Below are 25,766 nucleotides of genomic sequence, written 5' to 3' on the forward strand. Positions count from 1 at the left end.
TACAGGCACCCACCAACACACCCAGCTATTTTTTTTTTGTATTTTTAGTAGAGATGGGGTTTCACCATGTTAACCAGAATGGTCTCGATCTCCTGACCTCATGATCTGCCCACCTCGACCTCCCAAAGTGTCTTCTAGGGTTTTTATGGTTTTAGGTCTTACATTTAATTATTTAATCTATTTTGAGTTAGTTTTTGTATAAGGTGTAAGGAAGGGGTCCAGTTTCAGTTTTCAGCATATGGTTAGCAAATTTTCCCAACACCATTTGTGTGGTGTTATTTCTGAGGCCTCTGTTCTGTTTCATTGCTCTATATATCTGTTTTGGTACCAATACCATACCATGCTGTTTTTGTTCCTGTAACCTTGTAGTATATTTTGACATCAGGTAGCATGATGCCTCCAGCTTTGTTCTTTTTGCTTAGGATTGTCTTGGATATACAGGCACTTTTTTGATTCCATATGAAATTTAAAATAGTTTTTTCTAATTCTGTGAAGAAATCAATGGTAGCTTGATGGGGATAGCATTGAATCTATGAATTACTTTGGGCAGTATGGCCATTTTCACAATATTGATTCCTCCAGTTCATGAGCATGGAATGTTTTTCCATTTGTTTGTGTCCTGTCTTATTTCCTTGAGCAGTGGTTTGTAGTTCTCCTTGAAGAAGTCCTTTACATCCCTTGTAAGTTGTATTCCTAGGCATATTTTATTCTCTTTGTAGCAATTGTGAATGGGAGCTCATCATGATTTGGCTCTCTGTCTGTTATTGGTGTATAGAAATGCTTGTGATTTTTCCACATTGATTTTGTGTTCTGAGACTTCGCTGAAGTTGCTTATCAGCTTAAGGAGATTTTGGGCTGAGATGATAGGGTTTTCTAAATATTCAGTCATGTCATCTGCAAACAGAAACAATTTGACTTCCTCTCTTCCTATTTGAATACACTATACTTCTTTCTCTTGCCTGATTATCCTGGACAGAACTTCCAATACTATGTTGAATAGGAGTGGTGAGAGAGGGCATTCATGTCTTGTGCTGGTTTTCAAAGGGAATGCTTCCAGCTTTTGCCTATTCGGTATGATATAGGCTAAGGGTTTGTCATAAATAGCTCTTATTATTTTGAGACATACTCCATCAATACCTAGTTTATTAAGAGTTTTTAGCATGATTGGGTATTGAATTTTATCAAATGCCTTTTCTGCATCTATTGACATAATATTGTTTGGAATGCTTTCAGAAGGAATGGTGCTAGCTCTTCTTTGTACCTCTGGTAGAATTTGACTGTTAATCCCCATGGTCTGGGCTTTTTTTGGTTGGTAGGCTATTAATTACTGCCTCAATTTCAAAACTTGTTATTGGTCTATTAAGGGATTTGACTTCTTCCTGGTTTAGTCTTGGGAGGGTGTATGCGTCCAGGAATTTATCCATTTCTTTTAGATGTTCTATTTTATTTGCATAGAGGTGTTTAAAGTATTCTCTGATGGTAGTTTGTATTTCTGTGGCATCAGTGGTGATATCCCCTTTATTATTCTTTATTGTGCCTATTTGATTCTTCTCTATTTTCTTCTTTATTAGTCTGGCTAGTGTTCTATTTATTTTGTTAATCTTTTCAAAAAACCAGCTCCTGGATTTATTGATTTTTTAAAGGGTTTTTTTTTGTGTCTTTATCCCCTTCAGTTCTGCTCTGATGTTAGTTATTTCTTGTCTTCTGCTAGCTTTTGTATTTGTTTGCTCTTGCTTCTCTAGTTCTTTTAATTGTGATGTTAGGGTGTTGATTTTAGATCTTTCCCACTTTCTCCTGTGGGCATTTAGTGCTATAAATTTCCCTCTAAACAATGATTTAAATGTGTCCCAGAGATTCTGGCACATTGTGTCTTTGTTCTTATTGGTTTCAAAGAACTTATTTATTTCTGCCTTAATTTTGTTATTTACCCAGTAGTAATTCAGGAGCAGGTTGTTCAGTTTCCATGTAGTTGTGTGGTTTTGAGTGAGTTTATTAATCCCGAGTTCTAGTTTGATTGCACTTTGGTGTGAGAGACTATTTGTTATGATTTCTGTTCTTTGGTATTTGCTGAGGAGTGTTTTACTTCCAATTATGTGGTCAATTTTAGACTAAGTGTGATGTGGTGCTGAGAAGAATGTATATTCTGTTGATTTGGGGTGGTGAGTTCTGTAGATGTCTATTAGGTCAGGTTGGTCCAGAACTGAGTTCAAGTCCTGAATATCCTTGTTAATTTTCTGTCACATTGATCTAATATTGGCTGTGGGGTGTTAAAAACTCCCACTATTTTTGTGTGGAAGTCTAAGTCTCTTTGTAGGTTTCTAAGAACTTGCTTTATGAATTTGAGTGCTCCTGTATTGCGTGCATATATAATTAGGACAGTGAGATCTTCTTGTTGCACTCATCCTTTTACCATTATGTATTGCCCTTCTTTGTCTCTTTTGATCTTTGATGGTTTAAAGTCTGCTTCATCAGAGACTAGGATTGCAGCTCCCTTTTTATTTTCTTTCCATTTGCTTGGTAAATATTCCTTCATTTCTTTATTTTGAGCCCATATATGTCTTTTCACCTTAGATGGGTCTTCTGAATACAGCACAACAATGGGTCTTGACCCTTTATTCAATTTCCCAGTCTGGGTCTTTTAATTGGGGCATTTAGCCCATTTATACATAAGGTTAATATTGTTATGTGTGAATTTGATCCTGTCATTATGATGCTAGCTGGTTATTTTGCCCATTAGTTGATGCAGTTTCTTTATAGTGTTGATGGTGTTTACAATTTGGTATGTTTTTGCAGTGGCTGGTACTGGCTTTTCCTTTCTATATTTAGTGCTTTCTTCAGGCAGGCCTGAAGTGCTCTTGTAAGGCAGGCCTGGTGGTGACAAAATTCCTCAGCATTTGCTTATTTGTAAAGGGTTTTACTTCTCTTTTGCTTATAAAGTTTAGTTTGGCTGGATATGAAATTCTGTGTTGAAAATTATTTTCTTGAAGAACGCTGAATATTCTACATCTTTCTTCCATGTGGATGTTTCCTGCCCTTGAACATCGGACTCCAATTTCTTCAGTTTTGGAATTCAGACTGACTCTCTTTGCTCCTCAGCCTGCAGATAGCCTATTGTGGGATCTTGTGATCACGAGAAAGGGGAGGTTCCAAGATGGCTGAATAGGAACAGCTCCAGTCCACAGCTCCCAGCGTGAGCGACACAGAGACGGGTGATTTCTGTATTTCCAACTAAGGTACTGGGTTCATCTCACTGGGGTTTGTCAGACAGTGGATGCAGTCCACAGAGCATGAGCTGAAGCAGGGCAGGACATTGTCTCACCTGAGAAGCACAGGGGGTTGGGGAATTCCCTTTCCTAGCCAATAGAAGCCATGACAGATGTACCTGGAAAATGGGGACACTCCCACCCTAATACTGTGCCTTTCCAATGGTCTTAGCAAACAGCACACCAGGAGATTATATCCTGTGCCTGGCTTGGATGGTCCCACACCCATGGAGCCTCACTCACTGCTAGCACAGCAGTCTGAGATTGAACTGCAAGGCAGCAGCAAGGCTTTGGGAGGGGGTGTGTCATTGCTGAGGCTTGAGTAGGTAAACAAAGTGGCCGGGAATCTCAAAATGGGTGGAGCACAACACAGCTCAAGAAGGCCTGCCTGCCTCTGTAGACTCCACCTCTGAGGGCAGGGCATAGCCAAACAAAAGGCAGCAGAAACCTCTGCACACTTAAACGTCCCTGTCTGACAGTTTGGAAGAGAGTAGTGGTTCTCCCAGCATGGAGTTTGAGATCTGAGAACAGACAGACTATCTCCTCAAGTGGGTCTCTGACCCCTGAGTAGCCTAACTGGGAGACACCTCCCAGTAGGGGCTGACTGACACCTCATACAGCCGGGTGCCCCTCTGAGATGAAGTTTCCAGAGGAAGGATCAGGCAGCAACATTTGCCATTCTGCAATATTTGCTGTTCTGCAGCCTCCACTGGTGATACCCAGGCAAACAGGGTCTGGAGTGGACCTCCAGCAAACTCCCACAGACCTGCAGCTGAGGGTCCTGACTGTTAGAAGGAAAACTAACAAATAGAAAGGACATCCACACCAAAACCCCATCTGTATGTCACCATCATCAAGAACCAATGGTAGATAAAACCACAAAGATGGGGAGAAACCAGAGCCGAAAAGCTGAAAATTCTAAATATCAGAGCACCTCTTTTCTTCCAAAGGAATGCAGCTCCTCACCAGCAACAGAACAAAGCTGGATGGAGAATGACTTTGAAGAGTTGAGAGAAGAAGTGTTCAGACTATCGGTAATAACAAACTTCTCTGAGCTAAAGGAGGATGTTCGAACCCATCCCAAAGAAGCTAAAAACCTTGAAAAAAGACTAGACGAATGGCTAACTAGAATAAACAATGTAGAGAAGACCTTAAAGGACCTGATGGAGCTGAAAACCATGGCACTACGTGACACATGCACAAGCTTCAGTAGCTGATTCGATCAAGTGGAAGAAAGGGTATCAATGACTGAAGAGCAAATGAATGAAGTGAAGCAAGAAGAGAAGTTTAGAGAAAAAAGAGTAAAAAGAAATAAACAAATCCCCCAGGATATATGGGACTATGTGAAAAGACCAAATCTTTGTCTGACTGGTGTACCTGAAAGTGACAGGGAGAATGGAACCAAGTTGGAAAACACTCTTCAGGATATTATCCAGGAGAACTTCCCCAACCTACCAAGACAGGCCAACATTCAAATTCAGGAAATACAGAAAACGCCACAAAGATACTCCTCGGGAAGAGCAACTCCAAGACACATAATTGTCAGATTTACAACAGTTGAAATGAAGGAAAAAATGTTAAGGGCAGCCAGAGAGAAAGGTCGGGTTACCCACAAAGGGAAGCCCATCAGACTAACAGCGGATCACTCGGCAGAAACTCTACAAGCCAGAAGAGAGTGGGGGCCAATATTCAACATTCTTAAAGAAAGAATTTTCAACCCAGAATTTCATATCCAGCCAAACTAACTTCATAAGTGAAGGTGAAATAAAATCCTCTACAGACAAGCAAAAGCTGAAAGACTTTGTCACCACCAGGCCTGCCTTACAAAAGCTCCTGAAGGAAGCACTAAACATGGAAAGGAACAACCCGTTCCAGTCACTGCAAAAACATGCCAAATTGTAAAGACCATCAATGCTAGGAAGAAACTGCATCAATGAATGAGCAAAATAACCAGCTAACATCATAATGACAGAATCTAATTCACATATAACAATATTAACCTTAAATGTAAATGGGCTAAATGCTCCAATTAAAAGACACAGACTGGCAAATTGGATAAAGAGTCAAGACTCATCACTGTGCTGTATTCAGGAGACCCGTCTCAGGTGTAGAGACACACATAGGCTCAAAATAAAGGGATGGAGGAAGTTCTACCAAGCAAATGGAAAACAAAAAACATGCAGGGGTCACAATCCTATTCTCTGATAAAACACTTTAAATCAATAAAGATCAAAAGAGACAAAGAAGGCCATTAGATAATGGTAAAGGGATCAATTCAACAAGAAGAACTAACAATCCTAAATATATATGCACCCAATACAGGAGCACCCAGATTCATAAAGCAAATCCTTAGAGACCTACAAAGAGACTTAGATTCCCACACAATAATAATGGGAGACTTTAACACCCCACTGTCAACATTAGACAGATCAATGAGACAGAAAGTTAACAAAGATATCCCGGAATTGAACACAGTTCTGCACCAAGCAGACCTAATAGACATCTACAGAACTCTACCCCAAATCAATGGAATATACATTCTTCTCATCACCACATCACACTTATTCCAAAATTGACCACTTAGTTGGAAATAAAGCATTCCTCAGCAAATGTAAAAGAACAGAAATTATAACAAATTGTCTCTCAGACCAAAGTGCAATCAAACTAGAACTCAGGATTAATAAACTCACTCAAAACTGCTCAAATGCATGGAAACTGAACAACCTGCTCCTGAATGTGTACTGGGTACATAACAAAATGAAGGCAGAAATAAAGATGTTTTTTGAAACCAATGAGAACAAAGATACAACATACCAGAATCTCTTGGACACATTTAAAGCAGTGGGTAGAGGAAAATTTATAGCACCAAATGCCCACAAGAGAAAGCAGGAAAGATCTAAAATTGACACCCTAACATCACAATTAGAACTAGAGAAGCAAGAGCAAATACATTCAAAAGCTAACAGAAGGCAAGAAATAACTAAGATCAGAGCAAAACTGAAGGAGATAGAGACATAAAAAACCCTTCAAAAAATCAATGAATCCAGGAGCTGATTTTTTTTAAAAGATCAACAAAATTGACAGATCGCTAGCAAGACTAATAAAGAAGAAAAGAGAGAAGAATCAAATAGATGCAATAAAAAATGATAAAGGGGATATCACCACCGATCCCACAGAAATACAAACTACCATCAGAGAATACTATAAACACCTCTACGCAAATAAACTAGAAAATCTAGAAGAAATGGATACATTCCTGGACACATACACCCTCCCAAGACTAAACCACGAAGAAGCTGAATCCTTGAATAGATCAATAACAGGCTCTGAAAGTGAGGCAATAATTAAGAGCCTACCAACCATAAAAAGTCCAGGACTGGAAAGATTCACAGCCAAATTCTACTAGAGGTACAAAGAGGAGCTGGTACCAATTCTTCTGAAACTATTCCAATCAATATAAAAAGAGGGAATCCTCCCAAACTCATTTTATGAGGCCAGCATCATCCTGATACCAAAGCCTGGCAGATACCCAACAAAATAAGAGAATTTTAGACCAATATCCCTGATGAACATCGATACGAAAATTCTCAATAAAATACTGGCAAACCAAATCCAGCAACACATCAAAAAGCTTACCCTCCATGTTCAAATTGGCTTCATCCCTGGGATGCAACGCTGGTTCAACATAGGCAAATCAATAAATGTAATTTATCATATAAACAGAACCAAAGACAAAAACCACATGATTATCGCAATAGATGTAGCAAAGGCCTTCAACAAAATTCAACAGCCTTCCTTGCTAAAAACTCTCAATAAACTAGGTATTGATGGGACATATCTCAAAATAATAAGAGCTATTTATGACAAACCCACCGCCAATATCATATTGAATGTGCAAAAACTGGAAGCATTCCCTTTGAAAACTGGCATGAGACAGGGATGCCTTCTCTCACCACTCCTATTCAACATAGTATTGAAAGTTCTGGCCAGGGCAATCAGGCAGGAGAAAGAAATAAAAGGTATTCAATTAGGAAAAGAGGAAGTCAAATTGTCTCTGCAGATGACATGACTGTATATTTAGAAAACCCCATTGTCTCAGCCCAAAATCTTAAGCTGAGAAGCAACTTCAGCAAAGTCTCAGGATACAAAATCAATGTGCAAAAATCACAAGCATTCCTATACACCAATAACAGATAAACAGTCAAATCATGACTAAAACACCAAAAGCAATGGCAACAAAAGCCAAAGTTGACAAATGGGATCTAATTAAACTAAAGAGCTTCTGCACAGCAAAAGAAACTACCATCAGAGTGAACAGGCAACCTACAGAATGGAAGAAAATTTTTACAATGTACCCATCTGACAAAGGGCTAATATCCAGAATCTATACTCCCATTCACAATTGCTTCAAAGAGAATAAAATACCTAGGAATCCAACTTAAAGGGATGTGAAGGTCCTCTTCAAGGAGAACTACAAACCACTGCTCAACGAAATAAAAGAGGACACAAACAAATGGAAGAACATTCCATGCTCATGGATAGGAAGAAACAGTGTCATGAAAATGGCCATATTGCCTAAGGTAATTTATGGATTCAATGCCATCCCCATCAAGCTACCAATGACTTTCTTCACAGAATTGGAAAAAACTACTTTAAAGTTCATATGGAACCAAAAAAGAGTCCACATTGCCAAGACAATCCTAAGCCAAAAGAACAAAGCTGGAGGTATCATACTACCCGACTTCAAACTATACTACGAGACTACATTAACCCAAACAGCATGGTACTGGTACCAAAACAGAGATAGAGACCAATGGAACAGAACAGAACCCTCAGAAATAATACCACACATCTGCAACTATCTGATCTTTGACAAACCTGACAAAAACAAGAAATGGGGAAAGGATTCCCTATTTAATAAATGGTGCTGGGAAAACTGGCTAGCCATATGTAGAAAGCTGAAACTGTATTCCTTCCTTACAACTCATACAAAAATTAATTCAAGATGGATTAAAGTCTTAAATGTTAGACCGAAAACCATAAAAACCCTAGAAGAAAACCTAGGCAATACCATTCAGGACATAGGCATGGGCAAGGACTTCACATCTAAAACACCAAAAGCAATTGGCAAAAGGGATCTAATTAAACTGAAGAGCTTCTGCACAGCAAAAGAAACTACCATCAGAGTAAACAAGTAACCTGCAGAATGGGAGAAAAATTTTACAACCTACCCATCTGACAAAGGGCTAATATCCAGAATCTACAAAAAGCATAAACAAATTTACAAGGAAAAAATCAAACAACCCCATCAAAAAGTGGGCAAAGGATATGAACAGACACTTCTCAAAAGAAGACATTTATGCAGCCAACAGACACATGAAAAAATGCTCATCATCACTGGCCATCAGAGAAATGGAAATCAAAACCACAATGAGATACCAACTCACACCAATTAGAATGGCAATCATTAAAAAGTCAGGAAACAACAGGTGCTGGAGAGGATGTGGAGAAATAGGAACACTTTCACACTGTTGGTGGGACTGTAAACCAGTTCAACCATTGTGGAAGACAGTGTGGCAATTCCTCAAGGATCTAGAACTAGAAATACCACTTGACCCAGCCATCCCATTACTGGGTATATACCCAAAGGATTATAAATCATGCTGCTATAAAGGCACATGCACATGAATGTTTATTGCGGCACTATTCACAATAGCAAAGACTTGGAATCAACCGAAATGTCCATCAATTGTAGACTGGATTAAGAAAATGTGGCACATATACACCATGGAATACTATACAGCCATAAAATAGGATGAGTTCATGTCCTTTGTAGGGACATGTATGAAGCTGGAAACCATCATTCTGAGCAAACTATCGCAAGGACAGAAAACCAAACACTGCATGTTCTCACTCATAGGTGGGAATCGAACAATGAGAACACTTGAACACAGAGTGGGGAATATCACACACTGGGGCCTGTCATGGGGTGGGAGGAGGGGGGAGGGATAGCATTAGGAGATATAACTAATGTAAATGACGAGTTAATGATTGCAGCACACCAACATGGCACACGTATACATTTGTAACAAACCTACATCTTGTGCACATGTACCCTAGAACTACAAGTATAATAATAACAAAAAAAGGATGTTGAATATTGCCCCCCCACTCTCTTCTGGCTTGTAGGGTTTCTGCAGGAAGATCCACTGTTAGTCTTATTGGGTTCCCTTTGTGGGTAACCCAGACTTTCTCTCTGGCTGCCCTTAACATCTTTTTCCTTCATTTCAACCTTGGTGAATCTGATGATTGTGTGTCTTGAGGTTGCTCTTCTCGAGGAGTATCTTTGTGGCGTTTTCTGTATTTCCTGAATTTGAATGTTGTCCTGTCTTGCTAGGTTGGGGAAGTTCTCCTGGATAATATCCTGAAGAGTGTTTTCCAACTTGGTTCCATTCTCCTCGTCACTTTCAGGTACTGCAATCAAACATAGGTTCAGTCTTTTCACATAGTCCCGTATTTCTTGGAGGATTTGTTCGTTCCTTCTCATTCTTTATTCTCTAATCTTGTCTTCACGCTTTACTTCATTAACTTGATCTTCAATCTCTGATATCCTTTCTTCCACTTGATTGATTTTGCTATTGATACTTGTGTATGTGTCATTAAGTTTTTGTGCTGTGTTTTTCAGCTCCAAAAGGTCATTTATGTTCTTCTCTAAATTGCTTACTCTAGTTGGCAATCCTTCTAACCTTTCTTCAAGGTTCTTAGCTTCCTTGCATTGTGTTAGAACATGCTCCTTTAGCTTAGAGGAGCTTGCTATTACCTTCTGAAGCTGGGACCCACTTGAGGAGGTAGCCTGTCCCTTATCAGAGCTCTAGTGCTGTGCTGGGAGATCAACTGCTCTTTTCAGAGCTGGCAGGCAGGAAACTTTAAGTCTGCTGAAGCTGCACCCACAGCCAACCCTTCCTCTAGTTGCTGTCCCAGGGAGATGGGAGCTTTGTCTATAAACTTCTGATTGGGGCTGCTGCCTTTCTTTCAGAGATGCCCTGCCCAGAGAGGAGGAATCTAGAGAGGCAGTCTTGCTACAGTGGCTTTGCCAAGCTGCAGTGCACTCTGCCCAGTTCAAACTTCCTAGTGGCTTTGCTTACACTGTGAAGGGAAAACCTTCTACTCAAACCCCAGTAATTGTGGACACCCCTCCTCCCACCAAGCTTGAGTGTCCCAGGTCAATTTCAGACTGCTGTGCTGGCAGCAAGAATTTCAAGCCAGTGGAGCTTAGCTTGCTGGGCTTCATGGGGGTGGGATCCACTGAGCAAGACCACTTATCTCCCTGGCTTCAGCCGTTTTTTCAGGGGAGTGAATGGTTCTGTCTTGCTGGCATTCCAGGGACCACTGGGGCATGAAAAAAATCTCCTGCAGCTAGCTCAGTGTCTGCCCAAACGCCAGCCCAGTTTTGGGCTTGAAATCCAGGGTCCTGGTGGTGTAGGCACCCCAGGGAATCTCCTGGTCTACGGGTTGTGAAGACCATGGGAAAAGCATAGTATTTGTGCTGGAATGCACTGGTCCTCACGGCACAGTCCCTCACAGCTTCCCTTGGCTAGGGAAGGGAGTTCCCCGACCCCTTCCACTTCCCAGGTGAGGTGAGGCCCCACCCTGCTTCAGCTTACCCTCTGTGGGCTGCACCCACTGTCTAACCAGTCCCAATGAGATGAGCCGGGTACCTTGGTTGGAAATGCAGAAATCACTCACCCTCTGTGTTGATCTCAGGGGGAGCTACAGACCGGAGCTGTTCCTATTCAGCCATCTTGCCAGCCATTGACTCTTTCTGAATTTTTAAGTGGAGCATTTAGGCCATTTAGATTCAATTTTAGTATTGAAATGTGAGGTACCATTGCATTCATCATATTCTTTGTTGCCTCCATACTTCGGTTTTGTTTTTTGTTTTTGCTTTTTAACTTGTACTTTTGTTGTATAGGTCTTGTGTGATTTATGCTTTAAAGAGGTTCCATTTTTATGTGTTTCTAGGATTTGCTTCAAGATTTCGAGCTCCTTTTAGCAGTTCTTCTAGTGGTGACTTGGTAATGGTGAATTTTCTTAGCACTTGTTTGTCCAAAATGACTGTAACTTTCCTTCATATATGATGCTTACTTTTGCTGGATACAAAATTCTTGGCTGATAATTGTTTTGTTTGAGGAGGCTGATGATAGGGCCCCAATCCGTTATAGCTTGTAGGGTTTCTGCTGAGAAATTTGTTGTTAATCTGATAGGGCTTCCTTTATAGGTTACCTGGTGCTTCTGTCTTACAGCTCTTAAGATTCTTGCCTTCGTCTTAACTTTGCATAACCTGATGAGAATGTGCCTAGGCGAAGATCTTCTTGTGATGAATTTCCCAGGTGTTCTTTGTATTTACATGTGCTTGTATTTACATGTTCTTTGTGTTTCTTGTATTTGCATGTCTAGGTGTCCAGCAAGGCCAGGTAAGTCTTCCTATTATATCCCCAAATATGTTTTCCAAGTTTTTAGTATCGTCTTCTTCCTTGGGAGCCATGATTATTCTTATATTTGGTCATTTAACATAATCCCAGATGTCTTGGGGGCTTTGTTCATATTTTCCTATCCTTTTTTCTTTGTCTTTGTTGGATTGGGTTAATTTGAAGACTTTGTCTTTGAGCTCTGAATTTATCTTTTCTACTTGTTCAATTCTATTGCTGAGACTTTCCAGAGCATTATGCATTTCCAGAAGTATGTCCAAAGTGTCCTAAATTTTTTATTGTTTTTTAAATTAAGCTATCTATTTTGTTGAATATTTCACCCTTTACTTCTTGCATCATTTTTTTTTTATATCCTTGCATTGGACTTTGCCTTTCTCTGCTCCCTCCCTGATTAGCTTAATAACTAATCTCCTGAATTATTTTTCAGGTAAATCAGGGATTTCTTCTTGGTTTGGATTAATTGCTGGTGAACTAGTGTGATTTCTAGGGGTGTGATGAGCCTTGTTTTGTCATATTACCAGGGTTGGTTTTCTGGTTCCTTCTCATTTGGGTAGACTGGTCAGAAGGAAGGTCTAGGACTGAAGGCTGTTGTTCAGATGTTTTTGTCCCACAGGATGTTCCCTTGATGTAGTACTCTGCCCCTTTTCCTGTGGATGTGGCTTCCTGTGAGCTGAACTGCAGTGATTGTTGCCTCTCTTCTGGGTCTTGCCACCTAGTGAGTCTACCCAGCTCTGGGCTGGTACTGGGGGTTATCTGCACAGAGTCCTGTGATGTGAACCATCTATGGGTCTCTCAGCTGTGGATACCAGTACCTGTTCTGGTGGAGGTGGTGGAGGGTGCAATGGACTCCATAGGGGTTCCTAGCTTTGGTGGTTCAAAGCCCTATTTTTGTGCTGGTTGGCCTCCTGCATCAGCTGTAGTAGTGTGGAGAGGGACTAGAGGTGGGTGGGCCCCAGAACTCCAAAGATTATATGCTCTTTGTCTTCTGCTACCAGGGTGGGTAGGGAAGGGCCATCAGTTGGGGGCGGGACTAGGTATGTCTGAGCTCAGCACTTTCCTTGGGTGTGTCTTACTGAAGCTTCTCTTGGGGATGGGGGTAAGGTTCCTAGGTCACTGGAGTTGTGCACCTAGGAAGATTATGGCTGCCTCTGCTGAGTCATATGGGTTGTCAGGGAAGTGGAGGAAAGCTGTCTGTCACAGGCCTCACCCAGTACCTATGCAAACCGAAGGGCTGGTCTTACTCCCACCATGCCCCCCACCCCCCAACAGCCCCAAGTCTGTTTCCAGGCAGAGGGAAAGTCAGGCTTGAAAACTTGCCTGAGGTTTTCTACCTCCCAGCTGTGAAAGAAAAGGGCTTTAGTCCTCCCACCTGTGAAGTCTGCAAGCCAGATTCATGCCCTCCCCCAAGTTCTGGCCAGTAGGCTTCTCCCCCTGTTCGAATTGTTACAAAGTTCAGACAGAGCAGTCCTCCCTGTGGAGTTTTACCCTCTGTTCCTCTGGCCACCCTCCTGATGGATCCCTGTGGTGCCAGGCAGGAATGGGCTGCTTGGGGATCCAGCAAGCTCCCAGGTCTTCTCTGCTCCTTCCTCTACCCCTGTATTTCACTTGGCTCAGCTCTCTAATTTTACTGAACTCCAGGTAAAGTTGGGAACTTCTCCCACAAACAGACTTTCAGCTTCTCCAGTTGGGGGGTGTGTTTGAGGGAGTAAGGCCCCCCTTTGCCATTTCTACAGTTGGGGCACTCACAGTATTTGGGGTGTCTCCTGGCTCCTGCAGGAGCAGTCTGTTTCCTTCACAGGGTCTGTGGGTCCTCTCAGGATTGCTGGTCTGTTCTTACAGTCAATATCAGGCTAAAATCCACAATACAAGCCTCCACATGCTGCTCTGTCCAGAGCTGCAATCTAGTCCTGCCTTCTGTCTGCCATGATCCCTCACCTCTCTGGTTTTTCTTCTTTCTATTACTTTAAAGATGTTACTTCATTGTTTCTGACTTTAATTGTTTCTGATGAGAAGACATCAGTCATTTGTGTAACTGTTCCTCTACATAAACAATGTTTTTTCCTCTGGCTTATAAAATTTTCCTTGCTATCTTTGATTTTAGACAATTTAACCAAGATTTGCCCAAGTAAATCATAAATTTTTACTTTTCAAAATCATATTTCTGATTGATTAATTTTCTTGAATCTGTGAGCTTCTTACTTTCTTCATATTTGGAAAGTTTTCAGTCGTCATTGCTTCAGGCATTTTTTCTCTTCCAGTATCTCTTTCCTCTCTTGTGATATTTGATCACAAGAACAAATGATCATATGTATATTTTAAATGTTCTTGCTAATTCTATCATTTCTGTCATTTCTGGGTCTATTTGTATTGAGTGATTTTTCTCCTGGCTATGGATCACACTAAATGCTTTTTGCATGTCTAGTAAATTTTTAAATTTATGTCACATATTGTGGATACCAGACAACTGAGAAATTTGGTTTTGTTGTTTACCTATGAAGAGGTTAAGTTTTCTTCTGATGGGCAACTAATTGATGTTTAGATGATTTTGGTGTTTCTGACTTGCTTTTCAATCTTGCTAGGATTTTTGTGGAGTAGACTTTGCTCTTAAAATACATCAACTCTGTTTCCAAAGAATGGCTTTTCTGGGGTCTCTACTGAATGCCCAAGATTTGCAATGAGGTCTCTTCTCTAGCTGGTAAGAACTCAAATATCTCCCAGTGCTTTGTGAGCTCTGCCATCTCCATTGAACTCACTGTTCCCTTGTAGTTGTTCTTTCCCCAGTAGCTGTTCTTTGTCCTGCTTTCATTGTGGAATCATTCCCTGTGCATACGCAGGTTTATATTACACTGAGGCGACTTCTATGTGCATGACTGTAGCTCTTTATCTCCACAAATTCTTTCTTATTATTACCAAGCATAGAAAATCCCAGCTGCCTTTGTAATTCCAAATTCTAGTGTCTCTCAGTTCATCAAGACTGCTGTGGTCTGCTTGGGCTCCATCTCTTTGCCCTTCAATCCATGATGAAATACAGAATACTTATGGAGTTGATCACATTTGTTTCCTGTTCTAAATTATCTCAATACACTACTGTCTGTTGTGCAACATGTGAAAACAGTATTTTCATATATTTTATAGTCATTTGCTTCCAAAAGACTGTTATGCTTACACCTGCTTTTTGTCCACATACCTGTCCCTTTTACTTTTCAGCCTTTATGTACTTTCTGACTCTCATCTGCCTTCCAGCTTTTGCTCTTCATGTCCTGGTAACACATGTCCTTTCAGACCACTGGTGCTTCAGACCCAGTGTGTTTATACAGGTATGTATGTGTGCATATATATATGGGTATATATACACACACACATATATATATTTATGTGTAAATGAATATTCAGTTACATACTTGAATATTTATATATAAATATTTAAAATGTTATGTTAAAATATATAAAAATAGACATACTTAGTGAAACAATATAATTTTTAATAAAATATTTAAAATATATAAATTTATACAAAAATTTAAATATAAAATTTGTACATAAGTATATAAATATTCAGACATATATATAAATATTCAGGTGTGTGTGTGTGTATATCTATATGTCTTAATTTTTTTTTTTACTTATTACCCGTGACAAAAATGGCAAACAAACCTTCGGGAATTGAAGTTTAGAATGACAAAATTGCATGGGTGAAAGATGACATTGATTTTTAGTGGGCATTGCAGAATGGTACTGTATTTAAGCATGTGGTCATTTGATCTTCTGAGCTTTACATGAATGTGACTTCACCACCTCCGTATATTCTGCTCCTTCCATAAAACTATTAGGAAATATACCAGGCCTAAAATTTCTCTTCTCTTAGGCTCTTTGCTCAAAAGCAAAGGTCCTGAGACATTTTGCCAAAATGTGAATCTAAGAGAAATTTGTCCCTAGGAAGTGAACCTAAAGCATGGCTCTTCTAACCAATAATTGAGTTGGCTGTTGCTCCTCTTATAGTTTTAATCAAATACATACGCATTTGGGTAGTTTTCTGGGGTCCTCTGATGCCAGTGTGGTATCATAGATGACCAAGACTGACAGTTCCTTCCTGTGACAGTGGTGGAGGATGTGCCTCGATAACTCTGTCCATCACCATGGTAGCAATCCTGGACCACAGGGCTTTTCTCAGGTGGTGCTGAAATTAAAATAAAAGACATCATAGTAATTGCATGAGCAGAGAAACATGGGAGAAAATTTATGTCACAAACTGGACAGTAGCCTCTGAAAATTATTACTATTCTTTTTTCTACTAGTAGCAAAAGGATGTGAAAAGACTCAATAGAGTCATAGTATTCTAGAATTTTAATAAGTTCAAAGAAACATTATTTTTAAATCTAAAGATAAAGAACAGAGCAGAATGCTGGACACTGGAAATTACATTCATGTGCAGCTCCATCCTATGAATCTCTACTGAGTGTTCATGAGAACCACAGGGCAGAAGACCAGAATGCAATGCATTCCTTGGTGTAGGCTGTAGGAGGTAACTGGTGGTCAGTCAGGAGCAGGCATGAGACCCTTCCACATTTCCCTAGACCATTGCTCATACCAAAGCAAAAGCCTTAACCTTCTGAATATTTGGGCAGGAAATCATCCTGCATTTAGGAGTGCAGGCAAAGACTCATTGTTTCTCAAGGAGGGTTAGAGACAAACAACTTATTCCCTTGGAGGAGAGATAGGGAGTCTTCTGGTGCCCAGAATCCTGAATTGCAACAAAGCAGAATTCTCTTCCTCTTCTTCTGTAGACTCACTGCCGACGCAAGTTTCATGAGAAGAAGAGGCAAGAACACTTAGAAATCTCTAACTTCAAAGCCATGTGAACAGAGCCTGTGAAAGACTGAGGTAGGCCAGGGAGAGAGACCATTCGTTGGTTACCTCCTGCTGTGTAGCCCCAGGACAATTAAAAATAGTGCAGTCTCCTTAGGTTTCTATAGGATATCATACTCAAAGGCAACATTCTTAAGAGACTGCGAACTGTGGATTGCAATGAAAAAGGTCTATTTTAAATCACCGGAAAGGCTTATTGGCTTGGAAATCTTCACATATTTGGCAGGTTGTTAGAATATCCATTTTGGCTAGGACACTGAAATGACCCACTTAATAACCAGGGGAGTGGTAAGTACAGTGCCCTGGAGGGTCTGTGCGCTTCCTAAAGACACTGTGCCCTTCCTAAAGACACTGCCTCCTCATGGGGTGCCAAAAATCACAGCTCTGGATCCCCCAGAGAGGGCGCTGACACTTTCTTCCACATAGCAGACCCTCAACCAACCCTCCAGTGTACCACTGAAGGCGTCTGCATCAGTAAGATTTTCCATGGCTTTTTATCCCAGTGTATAGATGTCTAATCACAAACGTCTTACCTTGTTCAGAAGGAGCCTCTGTGCTTGGAACCGGGACCACCGTGGGAGTTGTGAGGACACTTGATTCTGTCACTGGACATTGTGTCAGGTTGCAGTACTCCCACCTGACACTGGGATCCATGGTGTAACACCAAGGGCGAATCTCAGCATCTGGATTTCTGCAATAGTTCCTGGTCAGGCCACTGCAAATTTCAAAACAATACAGGTTACCAGAGATGGGAGAAGATTCAAGAGCACTTAGCGCCCTCTACGTTTTGCTGTAACAAAGTGTTAGCAAGTACCTTTGAAATATTCCCATTATACATACAATAATATTGCCATAAGCACAAATGGTCTTCAACTTCAACTTATAAACAAGTGTGGACACATCACAGATTATAATTTTTATTTTAAAACATCAAAAGTAGTATATGCTCTCTATAAAAACTGAGATAATACATGTCTGTACAAGAAAGCATCAGAATATCCTCCTTTCACCTTCTGCCAAATACTTTCCTCCAGAATAAATGACATAGATTTCGAAGTATATATCTCAGATTTTTTAAATGCACATACAAAGGTATCTCTGTCTGTCTAGCTCTTTGTATCTCTCTCTATAGGACTATATAGTAATGGGTAAGTTGGAACTCAAATACATTTCCCCAAGGAAGAAAGGACATCCAAGATTACATAATTCCCATGCTAGCCCCCTTACTCTATTTACTCATAGTGTAGCATAAATGCTCTACATTTTCAATATAAAATAATCATGAAAATAGTATTACTATAAATACTGTATCTGGTAGAGCAAGGAGGTTTGGCTCTACAAGATTTATAAAAGCTTCCCTGGAAAACTAGCTCCCAGGCAGGATGTTGGTTCTCTAGGATTGGTTCATGGGAAGGACCTCCTCTCCTGCTCTCAGTCCGTCCTCTGCTGGCTGCAGCCACCCTGGGACTGAAGGAATGGGTGATGAGTTGAAAGAACAGCGGGACCCAAGGCATAAAGGGAGACGGCTAGGTAAACTATGGGATCTGAAGGGGCCAAGTGGCTATGGAGGAGTCAGAAAACAATGCAGTAAGAGGCACAACAGGTGAAGACCCTAGACTGGGGGAATCTTGGAGAATGCATTCCCCCTTATGCCGCCCAAGAACGTTGCTCCAACCTCTCAGAATCTTCTTATTATTTTTCTTCTACTTACATAGCATTCTTTCACATCTTTTATTACACAATCCTGCTGATGAAACATTCTTTTATTTGTTCTTTGTTTTTAGGATGACAGAATATGTACTTACATAACATTCATTTTCAATGATTGTTTGCTGTGCACAGCGTTTAAGTTTGCTGGTTTTTTTTTCCTTCTTATCACTCTAAAGGTGTTATTCCATTGTTTCTGACTTGATCTTTATTTTTCTTCTTAGTGTGTTATTTCATTGTTTCTGACCTGATCTTTTCTTCTTCTTACCACTCTACAGGTGTTATTTTGTTGTTTCTGATATGATCTTGTTTTCCTTCTTACTACGCTAAATGTGACAGTTTGTTGTTTCTGATTTGGTCTTTTTTTCTTCTTACCACTCTAAAGCTGTTATTCTATTGCTTCTGATTTGTGTTGTTTCTGATAAGAAGGCATCAGTCATTTGTGTCACTGTTACTCTATGTAAAGGTATGCTTTTTTCCTCAGGCTTCAAATAAGATTTTACTTTCTATCTTTGATTATGGACAATTTAAGTATGATGTGTCCAACTAAATCATACACTTTTACTTTTTAAAATCCTATATCTGATCCATTGAGCTTCTTGACTATGTGAGTTTATCATATTTTCCGTATTTAGAAAGTCATCAGCCATCACTGCTTCAAGTATTTTTTTTTGTTCCAACATCTCTTTCCCCTCCTCTGTGACTTGCTTTAAACATATATTAAATATTTTGATATTTTCATAAATGTCCTTGAGGCTCTGCTTATTTATCTTCTCAGGCTTTGTATGAGTGTGCTGTGGTTTGTACCACCCTAATATTTTCTAGTTAGCTTTATCATCTGTACTATCTAGTATGATTATAAGGCCATCTAGTGATTTTCTCATTAAAGAGATGTCTCTTTTTTTAGTTCTTGACTTCCATTTGGTCCTTTTACAATTTTTCTTTCTGTTGATATTATTCATTTATTTATTTCTTGTTCATGCTTTCTTTAAATCCTTGAACACAATTATGATACATACATTTTAAATCTCCTTGCCAATTCTGTTATTTTTATCATTTCGGGGTCTATTTGTATCGACTGATTTTTCTCCTGGTTATGGATAACACTAAATGCTTTTTGTATGTTCAGCAAATTTTTAAATGTATGTGACACATTGTGGATACCATATAATTGAGAGATTTAATGTTGTTTACCTCTGAAGAGGTTATGTTTTCTTCTGACAGGAAATTAATTTACTTGGAGATCACCTGGATCTTTTTAGACTTGGTTTCTAAGCTTTTCTAGGGTGTTTCTGGAGTAGACTTTATTCTAGGAATGCATTAATTCTACTCCTGAAGTATGGCTTTTTTTGGGTCTCTGCTGAATGCCCAAGATGTTCAATGAGGTGTCTCTCCTCAGGCTGGTCAGAGCTCAAATACCTCCCAGTGCTATGTGAGCTCTGGCATCTTCATTGAGCTCACTGTTCCTCTGCAGTTGTTCTTTCCCCAGTAGCTGCTCTTTATTCTCTTTTCTCTCTGGAACATCTTTCTGTGCATACACAGCTTTCTATTTAGCCAGAGACTTGAGGAGACTTCTGTGTGTATTCCTGGAGCTCCTTTTCTCCACAAATACTTTCTCATTATTACCTAACCTAGAAAATCTCAGTTTTATTAGTTACCAAAACTCCAGTCTCTCTTCCCAGTTTAGCAAGACTGCTGTGGAATGCTTTGGTTAAAACTCTTTGCCCTTAAGTGTAGGAAGAGTGATTATGGGGTTGATCTTATTTGTTTCCCTTTCTAAATTATCTCAGGTTGTACTGTCTGCTGTCCAACATGTGCAAACAGTTTTTCAATATTGTTCATACTCACTTATGGCAAGAGGCCAGTTCTTGTCAGACATGCATTTTTTGTCCATGTATCTGCCCATTTTAATCACCGCAACTGTTTACTTCCTGACTTTCATCTGCATTCCTGCTTTTACTCTTCCTGACAACCCATATCCCTTCAGAAAACTGGTGCTTAGAACCCAGTGTATTCATACAGGTTAGTACTCATACATAAATATATGCACTAATTACTTCTTCTTCTTCTTCTTCTTTTTTTTTTTTTTTAAGATTGAGTCTTGCTCTGTCACCCAGGCTGGAGTGCAGTGGCATGCTCTCGGCTCACAGCAAACTCTGAATCCCAGGCTCAAGTGATTCTCCTGCCTCAGCCTCCCAAGTAGCTGGAATTGTAGGTACCCACCACCATGACCAGCTAATTTTTGTACTTTTGGTAGAGATGGGGTTTTGCCATGTTGGCCAGGCTGGTCTCGAACTCTTGACCTCTGGTGATCTGCCTGCCTTGGCCTCCCAAAGTGCTGGGATTACAGGCCTGAACCATTGCACCCAGCCTGAATTTGTTACTTCTGATCCATGTCAAAAATGGCAAACACAAAATTCACTTTAGGGAATGGAGGATAGAATGATAGAATTGCATGGTTGAAAGACTGCATGGATATTTAGTGGGCATTGTGGAATGATACTGTGTCTAAGCATTTGGTCATTTGATCTCTTTAGGTTTACATTAATGAGACTTCACCACTTCCATATATCCTGCTGCTTCCATCAAACTGTTATGAAATATAGCAATCCTAAAATTTCTCTTCATTCAGACTCTTTGCTCAAAAGGAAGGTTCCTGAGACATTTTGCTACAAACTCTGAGTCTATGAGAAATTGGGACCTAGGAAGTGAGTTTGTAGCATGGGCCAGCTAAGAGAAATTTTAGTTGACTATTGTTCCTTTTATGGCTAACATGATAGACATACGCATTTGGATAGCGTAATGGGATCCTCTGATGCCGATGTGGTGTCATAGACAACCAAGACTGACATGTTCTTCCTGTGATAGTGGTGGAGAATGTGCCTCGATAACTCTGTCCATCACCTTGGTAGCAGTCCTGGACCCCAGGGCTGTTTTCAGTTGGTGCTGAAATTAAAAGAGAAAATCAAGCTCAGCATTGCCTAGAAAAGAGAAACATGTGAAAAAAAATTATGGCACATAAAGTGGAATAATCTGAGGATTAACAATTTACACTCTTCTATAATAGCATGCAAATTGAAATGTAGAATAAAGAATACAAATAGACTCATAGGATTCTTTTTTTTTTATTTTTATTTTTTGAGACGGAGTCTCGCTCTGTCACCCAGGCTGGAGTGCAGTGGCCGGATCTCAGCTCACTGCAAGCTCTGCCTCCCGGGTTTATGCCATTCTCCTGCCTCAGCCTCCTGAGTAGCTGGGACTACAGGCACCTGCCACCTTGCCCGGCTAGCTTTTTTGTATTTTTTAGTAGGGGCGGGGTTTCACCGTGTTAGCCAGGATGGTCTCGATCTCCTGACCTCATGATCTGCCCGTCTCAGCCTCCCAAAGTGCTGGGATTACAGGCTTGAGCCACCGTGCCTGGCCGACCCATAGGATTCTATAAATTTAATAAGTAGTCATAAATATTTCAATTCAACCCTGGAAAACTGAAAAAGGAACAAACATAAAACAGATCAGAGTGCCTATACTTCAAAATTACACTCATGTGATGGTCTTTTGCTTACACCTCTTCTGGGTGTTCATGAGAACAAGGCAGGAAATCAGGGTGCCATGCATCAGGCTGTGCAGGCTGTAGGTGGTGATTGACTGTCAGTGGAGGGTATACATGAAACCCTTGCACATTTTCCTAGACCACTGCTCCTCCAAAGCAAAAGCCTTCAGATTCTGGGATATGGGGCAGAAAAAGATCTTGCATCTAGGACACATTACCTCTCAGGGAGGAGTAGTACAGGCCAAAATTTTATAGCCTAGGAGGGGAGACAGAGAATCTTGGGCCCAGGATCCCTCATGACAACAAAGCTGACATCCACTACTCTTCTTATCAAAAAACAATGGAGATACATGTTCCATGAGGAGGAGGGACGAGAACACTGAAAAATCCCTTCCCTCAAATCCTAGGTGTGCACGGCCTGTCCAAGATGAAGGTAGGCTTAGGAGATAAAGAATTCAGTGGCTATGTATTGCTTCAAAGACTCAGGACAATACGGATCTAATGAAGTCATGTTAAGTTTCTCAAGAACAACAGCCTCAAAAATGGCATTCCTCCAAAATGGTAAAGCTGAAGACTGCAATAAACACTGCCTACTTGAAGAAAGGGCTGGACAGGTTTAGGAGCTTGGTAAATCATCACAAATTTGGCAGGATGTTAGAATATCCATCTTGGCTGGGACAGTAATATGATTCGTTTGATAACAGGGGAGTGGTAAGTCCAGTGCCCTAGAGGGTCTATGCCCCTTTTAAAGACACCATCCCTCACATGGCACTCAACATCACAACTCTGGTTCCCCCAGAGGAGGCACTGAAGCTTCCTACCCATTGGCTGCCCATGACTTCACCTTTGACTTCCTGTGCAGCATGGAAGGCTTCTGCATCACAAAGATTTTGCAACTCTTTTTATCCCAATGTCCAAAGGTATGGTTGTCTGACCGCAGACTTCTTACCTTCTTCAGAAGGAACCTCTCTGCTTGGAACTGGGACCACCATGGGAGTTGCAAGGACACTTGATTCCATCACCACACATTGTGTCAGGTTGCAGTACTCCCATCTGACTCTGGGATCCATGGTATAACACCAAGGGCGAATCTCAGCATCTGGATTCCTGCAGTAGTTCTTGGTCAGGCCACTGCAAATTCCAAAACAATACAGGTCACCAGAGATTAGAGAAGAAACAACACTACTTGGCACCCTTTATGTTTTGTTGTAACAAAGTGTTAAGCGAATTTGAAATATTCTCACTAAAAGTCCCAAAACAAATGGTCCTCAACTTCTAAACAACTGTGAACATTTCAAAGACAGATTATTATTCTTATTGTAACACATTCAAAGTAATCTATGCTTTATAAGAAAACTGAGAGAAAACATCAATGTGTACAAGAAAGGATCAGAATACACTCCTTCCACCTTCTGCCAAATACATTCCTCTGGATTAACCGAGAGGGATTTTGAAGTGTGTCTTGTAGATTGTTTTATGCACATACAAACGTTTCTCTGTCAGGCTCTCTGTATATCTCTCTAGAAAACTGCATGATCTATTCAGTGTTTGATTTGCTGATTTGTTGTTTACCTAAGGAATCCATCCACATGATTTACATTCATGAATTTATTTATATACAGTTGATCTCAATATCTACTTCTCAGCTTTCAGACCTAGAGGATGCTAAGCAATGGTGCCTCTCTCCTGTTACTCCTGATGGTGATGGATATGCTCCCTCCTTGGTCTGTCATCTGTTTAGCCAGACTTTGGTCAATCATATGGATCTTTTCAAAGAACCTAACTTTCTGTTTCATGGATTTACTCCTTTGTTGGTCTATTTTCTTGTCCACTGAATGTCATTGGTTTGGACTATTTCCTTCCATCCACTTTCCTTGTGTCTTATTTGCTTTTCCTTGCTTAGATATGCAAGCTGGGTCTTATTAAGCTGTGGTCTTAGATCAACAGCTGTCAAAGCTTTTGTTCATAGGAACCCCGCTTTTTTCTTCTTAGCTTTGAATTGCGGCAATTTAACTATGATGTATCCCAGTAAATCATAGAGTTTTGCTCTTTAAAATTCTATACCTGAGTCATTTAGCTTCTTGACTACGAGTTTCTTGTTTTCTGGATATTTGGCATGTTGTGAGCTATCATCACTTCAAGTATAATTTCTGTCACAATATATTTTTCTTCTTCTGTGACTTGCCTAAAACATATATTAAATGTGTGGATTTTTCCTAGATGCCCTTGAGGCTCTGTTGATTAATGGGTTCAGTCTTTGTGTGTGTTTGTGTGCCTGTCTGTTGGTTTGGCTGTCTGTCCTGTGGTCTGTGTAGCTCCTATTGAATTATTTTCTAGGTCACCTTTCCTACCATAATATCTAAAGTGACGATAAGGTCATCCAGTGAGTTCTTCATTAGACGTGTACCTTTTCTCAGTTCTTTAATTTTCATTTGGCTTTTCAATTCTTTTCTTTTCTCCTGCTATTCTGCTTTTGTTTCTCTCATAGTCAGCTTTTGCTGACATTTTCCTGAAACACAGTTCTCAGAGGTGCATTTTAAGTGTTCTCACCAATGTCATCAATTCTATCATTTCTGGGCTTGTTTGTGGTGAGTGATTTTTCTCCCAGTTATGTATCACAGTGAAAGCTTCTTGTGTTTCTATTAAATTTTTAAATAGAAGTCATGCAATGGGAATGCCATATAACTGAGCAACTTGTATTTGTCCCTTGCCTCTAAGCAGGGGTTGAGTTTTTGTCTTGTGGAATGCAGTTAATTTACTTGGAGATCATTTGGATCCTTTTAGACTGGCTTGGAAGAAGGGTTGCTGGAGTGTTTCTGGAGTCACCTTGATTCTAGGAATAAGATGATCCCAATCCCAAAGTACAGCTTTCTTTGGTCTCTACTGAAAGCCCAAAATGTAGTGAGGTGTTTCTCCTCTGAGTGGTCAGAATTCAAACATCCTCCAGTGCTATGTGAGCTCTGTCATCTCCATTGAGCTCACTGCTCCCCTGCAGTTGTTCTTTCCCAAGTAGCTTTTCTTTATTGTTCTTTCTTTGTGGAAACTCTCCCTGTGCATACTCAGCTTTGTGTTTAGCCAAAGACTTGAGGAGACTTCTGTGTGTATTCCCAGAGCCCCTTTCCACCACAAACCCCTTCTCATTCTTAGCCAGCCTAGAACATATCAGCTGCCTGAGGCATCGCAGACTCCAGTCTCTCTCCTCAGTTAAGCAAGACTACTGTGGTCAGCTGGGCTCCATCCACTTGTCCTGCAATCCAACACTGTGTCCAGGAAGGACGACAAGTGAATGATGGGGTTGATCTCCTTTGATTCCCTTTCTTAGTTCTCTCAAGCCTACCATATCTGTTGTCCAACCTGTGAAAACAGTTTTCTCATGTATTTGATAGTCCTTCATGGAGGAAAGGCTGGCATAGCCAGACCTGGGTTTCTGTCCATCTTCCTGAATGTGTAACTCTTCAGCATCTCTACACTTCCTGACTCTTAGCTGCCATCCTACTTTTGCTCCTCATGTGCTGGCAACACATAGATTTTCAGACATCTTGTTCTCACAACCCAGTGTGTTTGTACAGGTTAGAGGAGAAAGTGATTGGAAGATCTCAATGTCAATATAGATATCCTTCACTTGTTACCCAAGACAAACATGGCAAACACAACCTCCACTCCAGGGCTTGGAGATTAGAATGACAGAATTCCCTGGTTGAACTATTGCACTGGTCTTTAGTGGGCATTTTAGAATGGTGCTATTTCTAAGCACATGGTCATATGCTCTTCTGAGCCTCCTATTCATGAGACCTCACCACCTCCAAGTATCCTCCTGCTTCTGTCAACTATGAGAAAAAACAGCTGGCCTGACATTTCCCTCCTCTCAGACCCTGTGCCCAAAGCAAGAAG

At 40.5% G+C, this 25,766-nt stretch overlaps 1 protein-coding gene across 15 annotated transcripts in view; it reads right to left on the bottom strand.

Annotated features, from left to right (window-relative positions):
• The window catches only part of LPA (lipoprotein(a)), a 161,158-nt gene that overhangs the window by 31,673 nt on the left and 103,719 nt on the right, over positions 1-25,766 (bottom strand). For all 15 annotated transcript variants that reach the window (XM_050789212.1, XM_050789210.1, XM_050789211.1 and 12 more), the window contains 4 exons: positions 22,825-23,006; positions 21,112-21,271; positions 17,152-17,333; positions 15,770-15,929 (listed from right to left, as the gene is read on the bottom strand). In XM_050789212.1, the coding sequence (XP_050645169.1) occupies positions 15,770-15,929; positions 17,152-17,333; positions 21,112-21,271; positions 22,825-23,006 (684 nt within the window). The remainder of the gene's footprint in view (positions 1-15,769; positions 15,930-17,151; positions 17,334-21,111; positions 21,272-22,824; positions 23,007-25,766) is intronic.

This window comes from Macaca thibetana, chromosome 4 (assembly GCF_024542745.1).
Source record: "Macaca thibetana thibetana isolate TM-01 chromosome 4, ASM2454274v1, whole genome shotgun sequence".
Classification (NCBI taxonomy): domain Eukaryota; kingdom Metazoa; phylum Chordata; class Mammalia; order Primates; family Cercopithecidae; genus Macaca; species Macaca thibetana.